Genomic DNA, 18915 nt, shown 5'->3' on the forward strand with positions numbered 1-18915 from the left:
ACTATGGGACAAATTCTATTCTCCTGCATATTTAATGACTAAGCCAAAATCTCAGCATTTCCTTCCATTAGAAGTGTGTTTAATCGTGGAAAATTTTCTAAAGTAAACTGCAGTTACTTTAACTTATATTCTTCCTACTAAGTTTTCTACTCAGAGCTTAGTTGCCCAGGTTACAGGGAGTTAACAGCAACAAAGTTGAAAGGGATTGCAGGCCAGACAGAGCTGGTTGAGGTGCTCAGCCAGTAGAGTAGGTAGAAGAAAATGCTCCCTCAATATTTATAATTTCTTGTCCATGCTCTTCTCTTTGGTATGAGTAAGACTCTGGTAATAAAGTTACCTATACAAGTAGATAAATATTTAAATGTTGTCCAAGCTCATAAATTCAACAGGCCATGCAGACTCGACTTGCTGTACGCGTGCACAAAAAATTGCATTAGTAACTCTACAGTGAAGTATAAATAAGCTGCAACGTTAACTGAACATGAACTGATCATTTCTGGATAGAAGAGTTAGACATTAGGATAACATTTGGGATATTTGCATGGTTCCTAATGATAATTTTTTAAAATAAAATGCTGTTAGAGAGCAGTAGCGCCCTTTAATGACAAAGCAGGCACAGGAACTACTCTGTTAAAATACTGCTGTATGTTTCTTCTAAAGGCTTAATGAAGCAGTCAAATGCTTTCCCAAAATGTTACTGCATCACTACAAAAGACATAAGTTAATATTTCACAAAGATTTAAAAATATTTAAGGAAAACAAGATGACCATTTTGTTTAATTTTGTGACAAAATCCTCAAGTAAATTTTTTTGCTATATAATAAGGAATGTAATTACTGTAAAATTTCCACTTGAGCATGAAGAGCTGGGTCTTGAGGACCTCTGCTGTTCAGACTGTGCACTGTACAACTATGTTCAGATCACCATCTGTACTCTGTAGTAAAAGGATTTCGCCTCTTCAGCATTACTGTAGCTGTGCATGTCACCATCACACTGAAATCTGAGCAATCTCTTCCACGCAGTGCGATAACCTCAGCACTTGTGGGAGGATCTCTCACTTATCCACCATTTATAAAGTCAGACAAACAATTTCCAATCCATATGCCTAAAAACGTACACAGGCGATGAAAATGAAATACTTTCCTTTCACCTTTTCAGATAGAGTAGAAAAAGAGGAATCTCACAAATAACACTGGAGAAGATACAATCTGATCTGGCCTACACTGAGAAAGCAAACTGAAGGTGAAATCTTTACAGAGTTCCTTCCATAGAGGAATATTCTCCATCTTCAAGGAATAGCAAATCAAAACATGTAACACTCAAAAGCTTGAACAAGAGCAACATTGCCTGCAGTGCGGACGGGTGACAGAACGGCACGAGCACTGACTGTGACCCGGCCACTTCAATCCATAGATGCAACCAGCCACAAACTCCTCTTATGTACAAGGGAGGAATACTGAAGTTAGGGTTACAAATGCAAGTGAGAAAAAGAATGCACTGTCACTATAGAGGCGCTTTTGGGGGAGCACGAGAAAGGCAAGCATTTCATTCTGCCCCTTGGGTTTTGCACATCATTTGCACATCAATTACACAGCATTGCGTGTGCAGAGCTCTAGCAGAATCCACTGACTTCCACGTGCTATGTGCATATAAAAGCTGCTGAAATATATTGCAATATCAAGCGGCTAATTAGCATATATTAAGGAATAGGTTTCTTGATTTTTCTGTAAAAGCCAGGCAGTGACGGTGCTCCAGAAGCACTGTCTGCCTTCCAACCATCAGATGGAGGAAGCCCAGCCCAGAGCGCAGGCACTGCGCTGGCTCCGGCTGCCGTGTCCTGCCCTCAACAAGTATTCTCCTTTTAGAGGTACTAAATCTTGGCAACATCCATCGCAGTTCCCACTTAAGCTGAAGTAAGTACATGTACAGAAGGGCTCTGTCAACATATCTGAGTGGAAAGATGTTTGGATTAGCTAAGAAAACCTATTCCAAATCTCAGATAATAAAATGTCCACCTAAATCCTAATTGCAACTTTCATCTTGTGTCTTAGACTTCGCCACCAGCTGATGTGCCGATACAGATCAAGTGTTTAGTTTGATAAATGCGGCTTACCGGGGGCTTGGTATTGCTGTCTGACAGAGTAGCTGAATAGGATCCAGGCTTCTAAAGGTGATTATCTGCCTAAAGAAGGAAGAAGATGAGCACAGGACAACCTTGTTTGTCATTTTGCGCACTTAATCAGACAAAGCTCATAATACCAAGAGCTTCTCTATACTATCAAAAATAAAACAAAAGAAGCTTTAAATAAATTACACTACCATTTTACAGAAGGGAAATCCATATGCATGCACTGAGAATTATCTTTGGGTCGCTATTTTCCAGCACTTGTAACAGGAACACAACATCTTGTTGAACAGTGTTTCTTTACTTAGAGCACTGAGTTTGGAGCACTGCGCAGTACACATAAAGCAGCATTCTTATTTTAAATTGTGTCCAGGCAGAAATTTACTAGATAGCAAGACCTGTCTTGTTAGCTTAGTTTGTTACCTAACACATAGAAATATAACATCCTTCCAAAGCAGGTATCAGACTGTCAGGGCTAAAGCACAAATGCCACTTGGCATGCAGAGATAACACCAGAGCTATTGAGGCACTGCTTTGTCTTTGTGTCACTACATGAAATGGGTAAAGCAAATGTTATGGGACACAGCGGAATATTTCTCACTTATGGGTTTAACTTCACAAAGCATTATTTTTAAAGAAGGCCAGTGAACACTGTCCCTTTACACCTTAATTTCAGGCCTATTGTTTTACATGAGAAAGAAAAGAACAAATCGTTTTCATGAGTCATTTTGATTTCTCTTCCCTCCCAAAGGGAAAATCTGAGAAGAATTATCCCTGGTTCTGCCTTAGGGTTAATGTAGCATCTACCTCTGTGTCACAAACTTTTGTTATGTTAAACACTGTTCTATTTAATCTGCATTTTTTTTACTAACAGCTTGAATTAAATTGATTTAGTGCTGCTACAAATACGAATCAATTACTAAGAGCAGACAATCAGAATATGTCCAAATAAAAAGCTACTCTGCCATTTAAATGAGAAATAAAAATAAAAACAAAACCTCAAGCCTAAAGAAGCAATAATGATGCCTAAGTAACATTGCATTCAGCTTCAAAAACAATGGAGGAAAAGATCTCAGCAGAAATACAGAAAAAAAATCAGAAGAACACATTCAGAATTGCCAATATCTTGTTATCATCATTAGTATTTCATCTTAGCAGCAACTGAATCCCTGTTTTGTCGTGAGAGGTCTCAGTCTTCACCCATATCTCCCATATAGCAATTATCAAAGCTGGCTGTGGTCATAAAACAAATTTCCTAAGTAAAGGCCATTTTGCTCAGCCTTCACCAGTGATGTGAGTGCAGCCTTGCAAGGGCCAGCACTGACACTCAAAATGGTGCTTTTTTGGTTGTTCAATGGTATCAGAATTAAAAGTATGTTAATTCAATTTTTGAAATTTATTTATTATTGGCAGCATTATTCGTTACTATTAATTTCACAGCTAAAGCTTTGATTATCAGTCCTGTCGATTCGAGCAATTTCCAAGTGTCTTGTAATCACACCTAATTCTACATGTAGATCATTACAAGGATAAAGCTGTTATACTTGTAATGGTATTTGTCCTGCTTTGAACATTACCAAACTGTTTTATCTAATCCTTTAGGAAATACCATAATGAGGCTCATCTAATGGCTCCTATTAGTTAGGAAGGCAAACTAAAAGATTTAGCTCCTCAGTCTGTCTCTAAATCTTCTAAGTGAAAGATGATTTACAGTTAAGCTATGAAAAATGTGACCGCTCTCAAGTCTGGAAAGTCTCAATCTGATTTCAACAAACTTAAATCACGAGAGAAGATTGCGTCTCGCTAACTATGGATTTGCTTACCTAAGGAACCAGCATCTGGTGAAACATTCATTAAGTTATAAAAGGTTTATAGGCTTGCCCAAGCTTCTATTGGGAAGAAAAATTGTTAGATTTTTACTGAAAACTCTTGTCTGAAAGGTTATGTTTATAGTTTGTATACGATACCCGAAAAGCTTTTTGGAAGAGGTACAGAAAATATCATATTATAAAAGCAAATAAAATATAAGTAATTATTGTGAGGAAAAAAAAAAGTAGCATGATCTCAGTAATTTAATACAAATATTAATGGAAACTAGTAGAAAATTGAGGTTATTTTTGCTGTGGTGAAGATAAACACCCATCCTTTTTGAATTACTTGATCTCCAAAGCAACAAAAGAGAACAGCAGTGACATTACAGAAGCCATAAGACGTTTACGAAGGCAACACAGTATTTTGCTTAGAACTAAAAAGTAAATATTTAACAGGTAATAACTTCAGAGCTTGCAAATGATGAGGTGAGAAGGGGAACGGAGCCTGTGTAATCAAATTAAAATACGGGTTTATTTGCACCAGGCTTTTGAAGGATGCTGCTTGCCTTCTCCATAGGTGGAGCATATCACACCCCAATACCAGCTCCACTCCTCTCCCTCAGGGCTGGAGAAGGCTGACACCAAAACATTGCAGCAAATCCAAAACAACCGGCACCTGACTGTGACCAAAGGCACAGGTCACAGCTTGTGACAGCACAGACCTGGGCTTCATTTCAAGCCTCGTGGGCCAAAATTCCTATGATACTGCTGTACAATAGTAGATCAGCAGCACAGTATTAGAGAACTGTACAGATTATAACAGTATCCCCATAACAAAACTGTCTTTTCAGAGCCATGTCCTCTCATTCCTTTCTCTCCCCTAGGCCCTATTGACTTCGCCACCCCAAGCAGATGAAGCAGAACATAGAGGAATGGTGGAAGGTCCCTCTTCACACTTCTATCCACAAAACAAAGAAATTGATTGTCGAGACCTAACAAATACTTAATGTCAATATCTGACAAATGGCTTAAGCAAAATATGCAGTTGCAAATAAAACTACTTCTACTTTCATTACATTTCTTGTGAGTCCTCCAGAAATGTAGTAAAAAGTACATACTAGACCTCACAGTTAAGGATGAGCTGACAAAGAATTTGGGTTTTGATCAGGAGCTGTGATGACAAATACATGAGCGAGGTAACAGCTGCTGTCTAAAGATGCCATTATTCCAAGTATCAGCATACTAGTGTTGGCAATTCAGCTCTTGTTCCCAAAAAATAGGCTTCAACTATAAACATTTAAATAAAAGAGCTGTGGGATTACACAAACTACATCTCTGTTAATTTGGTTTTGATCCTAAGAACCATTCCTAATTAGAGTGTCAAAGAGAACTATTTCCTTGCAAAAATATTCTTCTCTCTTAAAAAGAGAGTTCTGTAGATTAAATGGGCATTTTATTACAGGTTTGATGGGCAGACGATAATCACCTCGCTATGTAAGCAAGTCAGCTGTAGCTGAAATAAAGGAGAAGGAAAGGGCTAGGAGGAAAATCAGAATCTCAGAAGAAAAATTTGAAAAGGTTTTGGAACACAGGTGACTGTGCAACCAATACATTTCTCTGTCAAAACAGTGTTTGTAATTGCCACGAGCTCATCGTTCATCACATTCAAATGAAAATTAAAGATTAACATATGTAAGTTTAGTGCCATGAGTTTAATACACCTATTTTACATTCCTCCCCAAAAACATATTCCAACAGAAATCTGGGAAAGAAAATGCTTTCATGAACGGGTTCCAAGGGCTGAGCTTTGTGCCGTGCTGAGTGCTTTTCAGCGAGCAGCAATATAAGCACACCTGCTGGAATGTTATGCTGCAGTTAATGTTTACCTGGGGAATAAGAGTTTGGTTTTCAGAGTTTCTTGGTATGACACCATTGAAGATGTGATTTGAAAAGTTTATTTCATGAGTGCCTTTTCAATGATCTGCACCTGACAGTTGATTTGTTCTGTGCTTTTCTCTGTTGTTCCAGCGTGCTATGCAAAGCTTTTGCTATTAGGCTTGTTATTCATAAAACCTGTGAAAAGTTTGGTGTAACGGCAAGCAAATAAAAGCATCTCAGAGAATATGATCACTTTTGTGGCTGAGGGTGTGACCTACCTTTGGAAGACTGTTGTGCTGTGCGTTGTTACTTCTGCACGTAGATATTGTAACTAAATTCTATATGAAACCTTGATCGAGCATGAAAAAGCCCTTTATGACCTAAAGCTTTATAAAATCCAGCTATTTATGTTCAACACAGCGAGGACAATAACAGTACAATGTGGTGCATGACTAAGGCAGATCAAAATGAACATCTGAAATGCTCCATGAGGGGAGTGAACTGCTTGCTGATTCTAAAGAATACATTGGTTTGCTTTGAACTTCCCTTTGCTGAGAATGAAGAACAGGAAGAAATACAGGGAGAGAGTAAACAATTCATTCCCTAACCATCAGCTCCAGTACTCGAATGCCTGCTTTTCTGACTTGGCATTAGGAAGAACACAAATATTGCAGATAACCTTCCCTTCAGATGGCCATGAAAAGGTTTGATTTGCAGCTACACTCACGTCACAGCTCTGTCCATCTATCCACGAGACACGTGAAAAAAAAGTTGCAGTTATTATATAAACATTTCTACAGTTAAAAGGAAAAAATGAATGCTTTGCAAAATAGGAAGAAGTAACTCACGTGGCCTGTAGCCAACCGAACCAAACCTTCCAACAGCATCATCCACAGGGCTGTACGAACCCCCCAGCAGCCTTGGACTGGGGGGAGCAAAACTGGTGCACTGCTGCCACCTGCAGCCCAGCGAGCTGCTGCCCGAACTCCCAGCTCACGCTCAGCTATTGGAATGATTTCTCCCTGCCGGACTCCTTGAGAAGCTTTGTTATCACTCTGCTAAAGGAAAGGCGCAGTATTACAAGCGGTGCATTTTCAGGGTCTGGTTTGCTGACAGCAGACTGCAGGCACATGAGATGCGCGCTGCTCTGCGCCGACGGGGGGATCACAAATTCTTCAGTCTCAATACTCTGCATCCATTAACAATGCCCTGGACATCTTGGGGAAGCTCAAATATTGCAAGATCCAAAAGGAAAAATTATGATTGATGGACATCCTGCTGTACTGACACTCAGTGGTCACTGAAAACTATTACAAGTCTTCATGCAGGACTCCAGCATAAAATCAACAAGCTGACGGCCAAGAACAGCTCTGAAAACTGTAGACTGAAAACTTTGTGTAACAGATGTAGAGCTTTGAATGGTCAGTTCTGAATGGCCTCAGTTCTGATATGATGGAAGTTATATATATGTATATATATATATATATATATATATATACACACATATATATATGTGTGTGTGTGTGTGTATGATCATGTTTGGGTACACGTGCACATGTTTATATATTTTAAAAAGGCATACAGATACACCCTAATAGAATGCAGACCCAAGGTAGGAGCACCAAAACATTAAGTGGGAAGCATTCTGCATAACCTTTCAAGTGACATTTTAAGAAGCTATAAAAGAATAACAACATTAAATCAGAGGAGTGTTGAAGAACCTAGAAATAATGCACCAACATGACAGAAAAAACATGTTGCAATAGTATCAGGTTTGAAAGTTAGTATATAAAATGTGCCCAGACATCAAATAGTGCAACAGGTGGTATCAGTGCATGGAAAATGAGCATCTCGCGAGGGACCCAGAGAATGAGCACGGAGTGCTTCACATCTTTGTCCAAGCAACCCATCCTGCTGGGCACACCAGAAACACGGCTGCCACCACAGCCCCCCTGCCTTCCTTCTCCCCAGTGTCACAGCCCTGAGCTCAGCATTGCTCCTCAGCTCTCTTGTCAATCACTATCTACCACATAAAACACGGTGAGCTCCTAATGGCATTATAATTCAATCACTGCAAAAAGAAGAGTGACTGTCATGCTGACAGGCAGTGACTGACATGGCCTGGATTTCTGCTGTCAAAGATTTGCATGTCAATCAGTACGAACCCATATGGCATCTGTTTACACTGATCATAAGTCATCTCAGAGAAGTATTGTAGCAAAGCTCTGACAGAAATGAAATGAGACCCCCATACCATGTTCCCAAGCATGCGGACCACAATAGATTCATTTAGAGTTCTCAGCAGCTGAATTAATGCACATTAATGCTGAAAACGGTCTGAGAACACAAAGGTTTAACAAGAAAAACATCAGGCAATGTTTGCTTATTAAATTCAACGAGGATGCCATGCCCACTCCTGGCACTGTCACATGTTCCTATCGATTTTGCAGCTCTCTATTTTATGAAATAATACATCTCCTCTAAACGTGTGCGTGTGTGAAACTCATCACCTCTGGTAATGTCATCAGCCGTGAGTTACTGCAGGGCTGCATTGAGACTTCTTTCAGGGTTTCTTTTGGCACTTCAGGCGCTCACTTCCACTTTCTGTCTGAAGCATTGCAAGATCGTTAGTTAAATTTGGAATGCAATTGGAGAACAATCAGGCTGACAGAAGGATCTGAGTGCTGGATTCCAGAGAGAAAAATAACTTATCAGGCAGATATCCTTAAATACCTGGCATGGTGCTCGCCGGGAAACCGTGTTGGACGAGTGCCACAAAAACTCACTTGAACTCACGCTGTTTTTATTGCAAATTCTTGATCGCATAAAAATGCATGTCTGGTAGTAATCACAGCTGGGCATAATACCATCCTGTAATGCAATTCTGTGCACCCAAAAACTGATAAAAAGCACCTTGCCCCTTTTTTCTTGTGGCTGAGGAGGCTGCAAATTTACCCAAGCGCGCTGCCAGAGCAATAAGGCTTTACTCTCCATAAGTGAGATTCATGTTCTTTACCCTGCCTGCACATGGATGGGTCATATCTGAGCATTCTTTCACACTGATATTCTGATTCAAAACAAATATACAAGAAACCCCATCAAGACTGCTGAATGTCTGTAAAACTCTTCTTTTTTTGTGCAAGCGCTTCCTGTTTCTTCTCACAGAATCTCTTCTAATGACTGAGCTCCTCCAGCTAGCTGCTAGTGCCAGTTCTTCCAGATAAGCCGAATGTGCGACACCCAGTCTCAGTCTAGATGTGTGAAGTGCACTCACATTGTATGCAGCCCTGTTTGGACCATTCACAACAAGGCGGATAACTGTCAGATTTTCCACGTCTCCCAGGGGACACATCCAACCACGCAACCAGATGAGTTATCCAGCAGTACAACAAGGATTTGGAACCTTTTTGATGAGAGAAAAAAAACCGAACAACCCAAAAACTGGGAGAAAAAATGCTAGGAAAAAGGCCACATCCATGTAGCCTTGCTCTGTCCCATCCACACTGCCTTGCCTGTATCAGCTGTACGCATTTCCTGGATGGTCACTTAATGAAGTAATTACCTCATCATTTTTAAGACTAAGTGCTATGTGCCTGGACAAGTTTTGCTTCTGAACATATAATTCCTTTATTCTTTTACTGGCTTTAGCACAATTCAGCGGTGACTCAGTTTATGAAAGAGGGATGCATAGCTTTGGCTTGCATAAGAATTAACTGACTATCCATTAATAGCAAGTTTTTCTTCTCTGCATAAAATGTTTTTTCACTCTAGCACATCATTCTTCCATTGTGACCCTCATCAAATAAAGTGATGAGTGTAAGCACCTGTAGTTCAGGAGGCATTTGATCACAGCTTTCCTCTGCTTTGAACCCAAGGATTCTTTTTACAATTTAACTGCACTCTCCCAGGGTGGCACAGATGATTTCCCAATCCCCGTTGTCACAACAGACATGCTTAAACCACCCATTGTGTGCACCATCCACAATGATACCTGTGGTTTTGTACAGCACTCTTTCCTGGTCTGTGAGCTCCTGCCTCTCCTAATCCTCCCTCGATGCATGACGCACAGCTCCAAGGGCCAGAGACTTCGTTACCAACAGTTACCAGTTTCTGCCTTTTTACAACACCGAAGGAATCGAACGCACAAAGAGAATATTAGGATCTTTCAAATAAGGGAATCAATATCTCACGTTGTATACACAGATTAAAAGAATCTATTGGCAGCCCTTTAATAAATCTGGAAGCATTAAAACTATGAAATATTACAGTGACCCCAGGTTAAGTACAGGGGAAAATAGATGATTAAATATGTCTAATGATTGCATTGAATGTGTGCAGAAGAGATGCTAGAGGCTGAAATTGCAGAGCCAGGCTGTTCCCCCTGCCCTTAACCTCATCCCATACGATTATTTTCATTGCTGTGATATACCATGAATGCTCAGCCTGTGAAACTAATTAGAGCAAGGAGCCTACCCTAAGTAATAGAAAGACTCTACATACTTGCATCCCCACAGTCTGGTTCTACAGCAGTTTCTCCATTTTGTCTTATTTCTCTTACTAAAGCCACCAACTAAGACTCCATTGATTTAAAGAAATCCTTAAAAACAATATATGCTGAATACGTATTTGTTGTATTTCAACAAGCATCAAGGCAGTGTCCCTACAATAATAACCATTCCAGAGATTAATATTTTATAGACAAGCTTTAGAGTACAGTTAGTATATTAACTGCATTCTTTTTCCAAGCACAAGAGACAAATTTATACACACATTATGCTGACTACCACGCAAAAAAGAAGTAGTTAATTTAATTGGAATATCTGGTAGAATGAAAGTATTAAAAAAATTGCAGACAGCACAGGAATGCTAACAAAACTTTACAATCTGCAGTATATTTATTTCCTTATTGCCCAACTCTGATGGTTTTGTTTTCTTTCTCCCATATAGAGCTTTTACATTTAAGTTGGATCGGAGAGATTAGAAACCGGCTGGAGAAATTCACTGCAAGCAGCCAAGTTCTGAAAACCCATACATATTAAATGCATTTTAGAAAGTGTAGGTGGACCTTTATGAGTGTATGTATACATGTCAGCCCACGGGAAGTGCCTTAAGATGACAAGCAATATCAAAGTTCAGGTACGCACAAAATCCCAGCTCCGGACCAAGCTAGGCACCCATCTGAATCCACTGCACCACTCTTCTGAGAGTTGCCAGAAGCAAATGAGAAAAGGAACACTGGGACAACTACAGTGACTCCAACACATATTCTAGATCATGGATTTCAAGAGGTGCTGCAGCGTTCTCCCTTACTGACATCTTGCCTTCAGTTCTTGAAACAATTAAATCAGCTCTTGTTGAGCTTTCTTCCATGAGCATTCCTAATGGAATCCATTTACACAAACGACACGTGTAACAACCTGTCTAAAGAAGTCTCACAATTTAATTCAGCAATGCATGAAAAGCATCACAGTCTCACGTATTTCAAACACTCCTCGTGCATTGTTGAACTCCTCTTTTTCCTCAATAGAAGCCTTCTTGTGTACAAACAAAGCCATCAGAATTCACCAACCTCACTGTGAGTGCTTTGGAGGGCAGTCCCTGCTGCCTGGCTCAGGCAGGCACACACATGGGCAGGATCAGGGCACAGAAGCTCCTGCAGGAGCACACAGTTGTTCAGGATTTAGTACTGTATGCAATTCCTTATTTTGAATCCATTTGTTCTTGTTACAACAAAGAGAGGCTAACAACAATAAAGGGCTGCCCTTGTCTTTCAACAGCTCTCAGATATTCCTCTTCTGAACATTCTTACTAAATTTAACCTCATATTGTTACCAAATTAGACTCCTCCCAAATCTTTCAACATGTTTTTGATTCCCTGTCATTGGAGAACTCTTCTTTTTCTCTGCTGCTAAACACACAAGAAGAAACTAGCCTAATCTGCAAAGATTAATGCTGCCTGTAGGAAACCTCTCAAGTTCTGAAGGGAGTGCAACACTCGAACAGGCTGCCCAAGGAGCTTACAGAATCTCTTTCACCATAGAATTTTAAGATGACAAGTACCTGGCAAAGATGGTCTAATGACATTTGATCTTGTCTCTGCATAAGGGGCCAAGGTAGAATTTCTTTCTAGTCACATCGTTCACTGATTTTTATGATGGATGGGTTCCTTTCAAGTTCCAGCCTCTGCGCATTGTGCAAACAACATTATTTATGATTATTTATTTCAAACAACTCCAGTCACTTGCTCATTCAGTCTGTAAGCTTACAGACATCACAACGCGTAAGCAACAGACACTGCATGCCATTCAAACTCTGAACACAACTGAAGTTTATGCACTAGTAAATCTCAGGGCATTTTCTTCTTTTTAAAGAGAAATAAAGTAAGCCAGTAGAACTTTGTTCTGTACCCCTCTAAATGCGGTCTACACATGCTCCTCAGAGACCTACCATTCATGCAGAGACCAATACAGTCCAGGAAGCTGGAAAGACATGGGTTGTTAAAATATAGTTACAGAAACAATGGCATTTATTGAGCTCGCTGATTTTACTAAATGAAGTTTGATTAAATGACTGTGGCCTGTAACTTGGCATTAACCACTGCAATGCAAATCACTTGAAAATGTTTCACTAACAGCAGATAATTTATTATTTATAAATGAAAGTCTGCTCTAAAGCACAATACCTTGATATGGAAAAATGAAATTTCATGTTCAGTTTAATCCAAACTGACCAGCTTAAAGCTGGGATTTTTAAGTTTACTAAAAAATACAAACCTAATCATAATCAAAACGCATATATTTACATATATTTTCAGACAATTAATTATTACATCATGTAAGAAAATAGGGTAATTTAAGATAAACTGAAACATGGATTTTGTTGATGGCTTCTGCACTGCAGTTGACGTTGGTTTAACAAACTCTTAATAGAATTTCAACCAAACAAAAAAACTGCATAGCATATCTAAACCTCCACTGGGAGAACTACTCAATTATTTTCTACGTGTATAATGACACTGCATAATAATACTAAACTCACATACAAAAGGAGTTTAAGATTTTAACTGGGGATTTAGTCTCACTTCATCAGTATTATATTTACATGAGCTCAGCCAAACACAAGTGAAAGTTTTACTGTCAACTTACTTTGCATGTACTGTTATTAATCCACACAAAGTCCATTGAGGTAGTCCCCAGGGCACAATCAGTTTCCAAATACTGTGAAGAGTGTTTAAAATCGAGGCTAAATGGATTTGCCAAGGCATGAATTCTGTCCTAAGTTTAAAATGCTGAACGCAATTGAGAACAATCCGCAGTATCAGCTTTAAAGAAGGAGAGTTATGTGGGACATTGAGCACGAGAACATCGTGCATCTGTTTGATCTGTACGTGCATATTACATTTGTATACTTATGCATTATATAAATGATATAATGCATCATTATGAATACCATCGTATACAAAGCAGCATAATCCCAAAAGATCCCAAAGGGTGCAGTCTCATCACACTACATGTTGTCTAAGCTTATAGCATGTAATGGGCTTCGAAGGATTTGCCATCCAGACAGAGGAGTCCCACCTGTACTGATGGATATATAGATCCTACCATGCCCCAACTAAGGGGCAGTACCATCAGTGGGTGTAATAATGCAAAATATTTGATGCAGATTTCTGCATTGCTACAGTACTTTGTAGCTCTTTATTATCAATTACCAGAGGAGATGCATAGGTGGGAATCTAAGGTTTAAAATGTAGGTGAATATGAGCTACTCTTAAAGCAAGTCACATAAAACTGAGCATTTTAGCACCATAAACTTCCCAGTCTATTAGAAATAAAGCATGCTTGTATTTTAAGAGGTTTTCCAAGCGCAAGTGTGATTTACATTGTTCAGACACTTGCAGTTATTATTCATTTCCGTGAAGCAATGCCCAGGAGAATGGCTTTGCATGATTCATCTGAAACTTGTGCCATTTCTGCCTTTTCTGTTTATACCTGTGTAGATGGCAGTTTCGCAGTGCTTCTGAGTTTTTTTTTTTCTCTCCAAAAGCCATATTGTCCCTCTGAAATACCCAAACAAACACCTTGTCCTTTATGTTACAAGTATCCGCAATTCATACACAATTCTTCATACGTTCTATCTGTTGGCTCTAAAAAAAATCAAAAAGTAGTCAGGAACTATCAAGGTCATTTCCTCTAGAAGAATTATGTTTTGACTGGATTTTCCAATTTTTACTATGGTAACACATGGCCAATCAGAATAAGAAAGCCCATCTGGTTGCAATTGGTTTCAGCTACTATATTTTAGACTGCTGGTAATATTTTGCATATTAAACAAGGACTTAAGATTCATTCTAAATAGTCCTCTAAAAGGAGGAGATTCCTAAGCAGCTTTAACTCAGTAGTGGTATTTTCAAAAACAATTTTAAAGTTTTTTTCTCTACTACGATTAGAATCAGTACAATTGCATTTGCACAGTATCTTAAGTTATAAATGCACAGAGGAAAACAAAAAACCATCCACAAATATTTCTAACATAAATACTATACACCTGCAAATGTACATTGCGCTGAGATCAATACTTTCCCCAAGCTTTGATTTAAAGTATTTAGAGGAAATACATTACAATAAAGCATGACTGCTTCTGACATTGAAACTGTGTGACACTGGACCTGCTCAACCAGCTGGGAGTGAAATTTCTCTCTCATCACATCTCCAGAAGACCTCCTGCTAAACAAACACCTGGGTGGGGAACGGAGCTGGTTGAACCAGGACTGCAAGCCTGGGCCTACATCCATTTTTTACTGGCTTGCTGCAATCCACGCCATTGCTTCTTTCTACAAGTCTTCCATTTTACATACTCTTAGAAACTTTTAATACAACTTACCCCTACCTACTTTTAAAACCAAAGCTGCTTTAACAAACAACAAGGAAACAACAATGGCAGCGGCCACAGTATGATCAAATGTTAATTCTTGTTCCTATTTTTTAATGAAGGTAATATTTATCACATTAAAGCTTATGTTCACTTCATGGTGTATTATGGACCTCTATACCTTCTGAAGCAATTAACCAAGCAGTACATGAGATGCTAGGAAAAGAGATTTATGAGGTTGTTGTACTTACTAAGCATCAGCTACAACAAGTTGCATACTCACAGAACATGGAAGTCTTTTTAAGATTAGTGTCTGATAGGGGAGTAAATAAACTATACACCAAACAAGAATAATAATCTAAGCACTGAAGTTATTAAACCTACTGTGCTTCAAATCATCTCACCACTGTATATGATGAAAACTTGTGAAAATAAACACCTGATAAATCATTCATACAGAGACACCATTAAATATCAACTTATACAATGTACACAATCAAATGAAAATTTCAGGACAGATTTATTAGCTTGTGGATGTTCCTAATTATTTGAAAAACTGTAGTCTTGCTCCCAATAGTAATGGCAATCTGTAATAAGACTCTAAATCTCAGGGATAAAAAAAGAAAAGAGCCACTTAGTAAAGAAACAAGGAATAAAAAGAGAGAAAATTAAAGAAGTCTTTTAATATAAACCAAACACATGGTGGGCAAGGGCAGCGTCCCTTGCATCAGCACTGTTACCTCGTCACTACCAACAAGGCTTACTATAAGCATAAACTCTAAGATACAATGCAGAAGGCATAGCAGAAGGAAGGCAGGGGAAGATTTATTGCATTCAATTATTTTTGTTTAAAAGTTTCCTCTGGGGCACAAGCACATAATATATTGTACTTTCCATTACCTGGCGCAAATGTAAAACATACCTGAAAAACACATTTCATGCTTATAACATATTAAAATAACAAGTAAGATGTCATGGCATGAGTTTGATAGATTAACTGCCAGTTACTGATGTTGTACTATATTAGTTAACAGCAAATTAATATCATCAGGCATATTTCCTCTCTTATACCCAAAAAATATTAGTATGGAAACAGTGTTTCCCATAAATTCTTTCCACTAGATTTCAGAATAGGGCTTTTAATCTAATCTGGGACAAGATAAGCAGCAATTTATTCCTTTATTATCAGAAGTACTACCCAATTGAAACTCCTGCCTCTGTTATCTTTTGCAATTTAAGAACTGTTAGGAGACTAAAAACCTACACGGATGTCCCCATGATTTTTTCACTGTGATATTGATTATACTTGACACACACACACTTGTACTTTATGAAGCAGCCCTTAAAAACCATTTCAACAAATTGTACTGAGCCGACAACAACTGTACTTGCAATAAAATGAGACCAGATGCTTTCATCAACGCCTTTCATTTACATTTATGTAGCACTGTAGATTCACCATTACTAAAAATAAAATGAAAATGTATTTACACAGGCTTTATACCACCAGACTTATTTATGACGCAAGCCTAATCATTCGGAATGCACTGTCACATTATTCCCCCTTTTTTTTTTGCTGTCCACGTTCTTTTTCCTATGCAAGGAGAGCAAATAAATAAACATGAAACAACTTAAAACTTAGATGTAAACTAAGGTCTAAAGAAGAATCATGTTGAACATCTGCTGAAGCTTAGTCTTTTATGCTTAGCATCCCACGTGCTCCAGTAGATGTGCATTTCGATATAACATCAGTGAAATAAGAAATACATTGCTACTTGATTTTCTGTTACCACCGTCAGAAAAAGTCTGCATGTTAGATATTGCTAATAAACTTCAACTTCCATTCAGACGAGAGTTTGTTAAGCTTCAATCAAGTTCTTCAAAAGTTATCCAGAACTCACCAAGTCACCCTACTGTATTTATTCTGAATTACAAAGCTTTGTCTTCCTCTCTAAAACAATTCCATTTCTCAATTAGCAGAACACTATCTTCCACTGACAAAATTAATAGGTGCAAATGTAAGTTCTCTAACAATTGGCATTAACAGCACTAGATAAGCCAGCCCTTCTAGGTGGGTAACTGTAACTACAAGCAGAGTCGCCTTACGTGACTGGATCAGGAGCAGTAATTCTATTTAAGGCAGCCTTGGGACAACAAAGCAAGCCTGCGGCTGTGGCTCCAAGCAGCACTCCTGACCTGTGACTTACACATTAGTTCCTAGCTTAGGCTGCCATACCCAGGCTGCTATTTTGGTTCCTGTCTGGCTCCAGAGCCACTGCCTACAACCCCACTGCTCCCGCCACTTACTCCTGCTTCCTGGGGGCTCCAGGGAAGACCTGTTTGTCCCACACATTCACAGCTTTTCATCCAGTTACTAATTTTCAGTTGGGAATCATCGAAGTTTCCTCCATCGTCCCAGGTTCTGAAGGTTCATAGCATAGGGTTGATAAGATATGGCTGACTTACATTTCGGTAAAACACAAGCAGGACAGAAATTTCGTAGCCCAAATTCATTAGTTATGCATACATCATCTCATTAGCAACAGTCCAAAAATCATGACTCAGGTCTCTGAAAGCCTGAGAATGAGACAAAGTCTACAGGATTGAATTATACATCTCTGTTCTGCTGCCTCAATCTCTACTGTAAAATCTTGAGGATTAAAAACATCATTTCATCAAAGAAAGCTGATGTTCATCCATGCTCACTCAATTCTAGGAACTGAAGCTTCATCAAAGCAACCATCTGCCCAACTGCTCCTTGCACTTTGTCTCCTTAACATCATCTACAGAAATGAAAGTAAAACAAGTACCGTGGCTGTTTAAAAGGAAACAGACAAAAAGACAAACTGGAAGGATGTCATTTAAGTGCTAATGTTAATTAATACCATTTTCATGTAGCATGTCATGCAGCAGCTAGATGACAAATATTCATGCTCTTTCATGGGAGCAGCTAATAAGATATCTTACCCCTCCTTTACAAAACAAGTATTTTCCAGGGTTCTAACATAGATTAAGTTATGACAACATAAACCCAGCAGACTTCAGAGTCATGCTATTGAAAAACACAGCAAAGAAGGAAGATTCAATCTCCATCCAGGTCATTGAGGACAAATGAGCTATATAAGTTGACATACCTACCTTTTGCCAAAGGAAAAAGAAAATCAATAGCATCTTACGTGACTAGCAATCATCTTTAATCAAACCAAACAAGTGGTTGAGAACTCTCCTGTGATAATATCAGACCTGTTAATGCAGTAAAATATGATGCGCTACGAAACAGATAAATGGTTTCCTTTGAAGGCTCAAGATGGCATTCATTACAAAAATACTGGTAATAAGATGATATGCAGAGAAAATACTTTGGGTATATTCACTTGTTCTGTAAGCCCAAAGCCATAAATAAGTAAACATGAATCTCTATTCAATCCATATTTTCATATTTTACAGATCCAGACCACAAGCAAGGATATATTGAAAGAAACAGATCTGATAATTAAAAAAGAAGCAACAGAAGACTGCAGCTGTTTCTGCTTAAGCACATGGTTTCGGAAAACTTTGTTTGGTTTTGCAACCTGGACTTGAGGCATCTGCCCTGGTTTCCTTCAGCAGAAAAAGAACTTCAATAATGCTGTTCAAGAAAGCTTACCTTTCATTCGTAACATCTCTCTTTCTTTCTTTTAATGAAAGAAATGCATTTGTATAGAATTTAGGGGGAAATAATCTGATACGTATAAAACCTAGGTACTGAACTAAAAAGAATTGTTATGAGATTTTGATTTCTTTTTTTAGTGCTAAGCAAAAACTGTCAAAAAATGTCAAATTGCATTTAGAATATTTTAAATAAAAACGGACTGTGTCTACTTTATTAAGAATCTCTTAAGTGTTCTTAATGTAAAGGGGGGAAGAAAGAAGTTCTGTGCAAGAATCCTAAAGGACCAAGTATCAGAAAACTAGTGGAATGTGCAGCCCAGTGAAAGGTTCAGAATCTAATGATAACAGCACAGCAGTGATTCAAAAGCAAATAAATCCTGCTAGAATGAAAAATCAATGAGCTTTGAGAAATTCTGACAACGACAAGGTCTCTCTCCGTGTGAGATCAAGTGGAGAAGCCCCATTAACAGAGCAGCCATCTGCTTTTTCCTGCTTCTTATGTACTGTGCAACCATTTACGCTACTTTCTCCTACATCAATACAAAGGCATTTACAATTGAGCAAATAGGTCCAAACCTT

At 38.6% G+C, this 18915-nt stretch overlaps 1 protein-coding gene across 10 annotated transcripts in view; it reads right to left on the reverse strand.

Moving 5' to 3' along the window:
* Window positions 1-18915, reverse strand: part of BRIP1 (BRCA1 interacting helicase 1) — a 109708-nt gene that overhangs the window by 26504 nt on the left and 64289 nt on the right. Inside the window, exon 25 of one of the 10 annotated variants that reach the window (XM_042830469.1) lies at window positions 2114-2182. The exons of the other annotated variants lie outside the window; for them this stretch is intronic. Coding sequence (XP_042686403.1) covers window positions 2165-2182 — 18 coding nt within the window. The 3' untranslated portion in view covers window positions 2114-2164. The remainder of the gene's footprint in view (window positions 1-2113; window positions 2183-18915) is intronic. 10 annotated transcript variants of the gene reach the window in all.

The sequence above is a fragment of the Centrocercus urophasianus genome, unplaced genomic scaffold (genome assembly GCF_019232065.1).
Source record: "Centrocercus urophasianus isolate 14NV4802_14NV808 unplaced genomic scaffold, USGS_Curo_1.0 seq_33, whole genome shotgun sequence".
Lineage (NCBI taxonomy): Eukaryota > Metazoa > Chordata > Aves > Galliformes > Phasianidae > Centrocercus > Centrocercus urophasianus.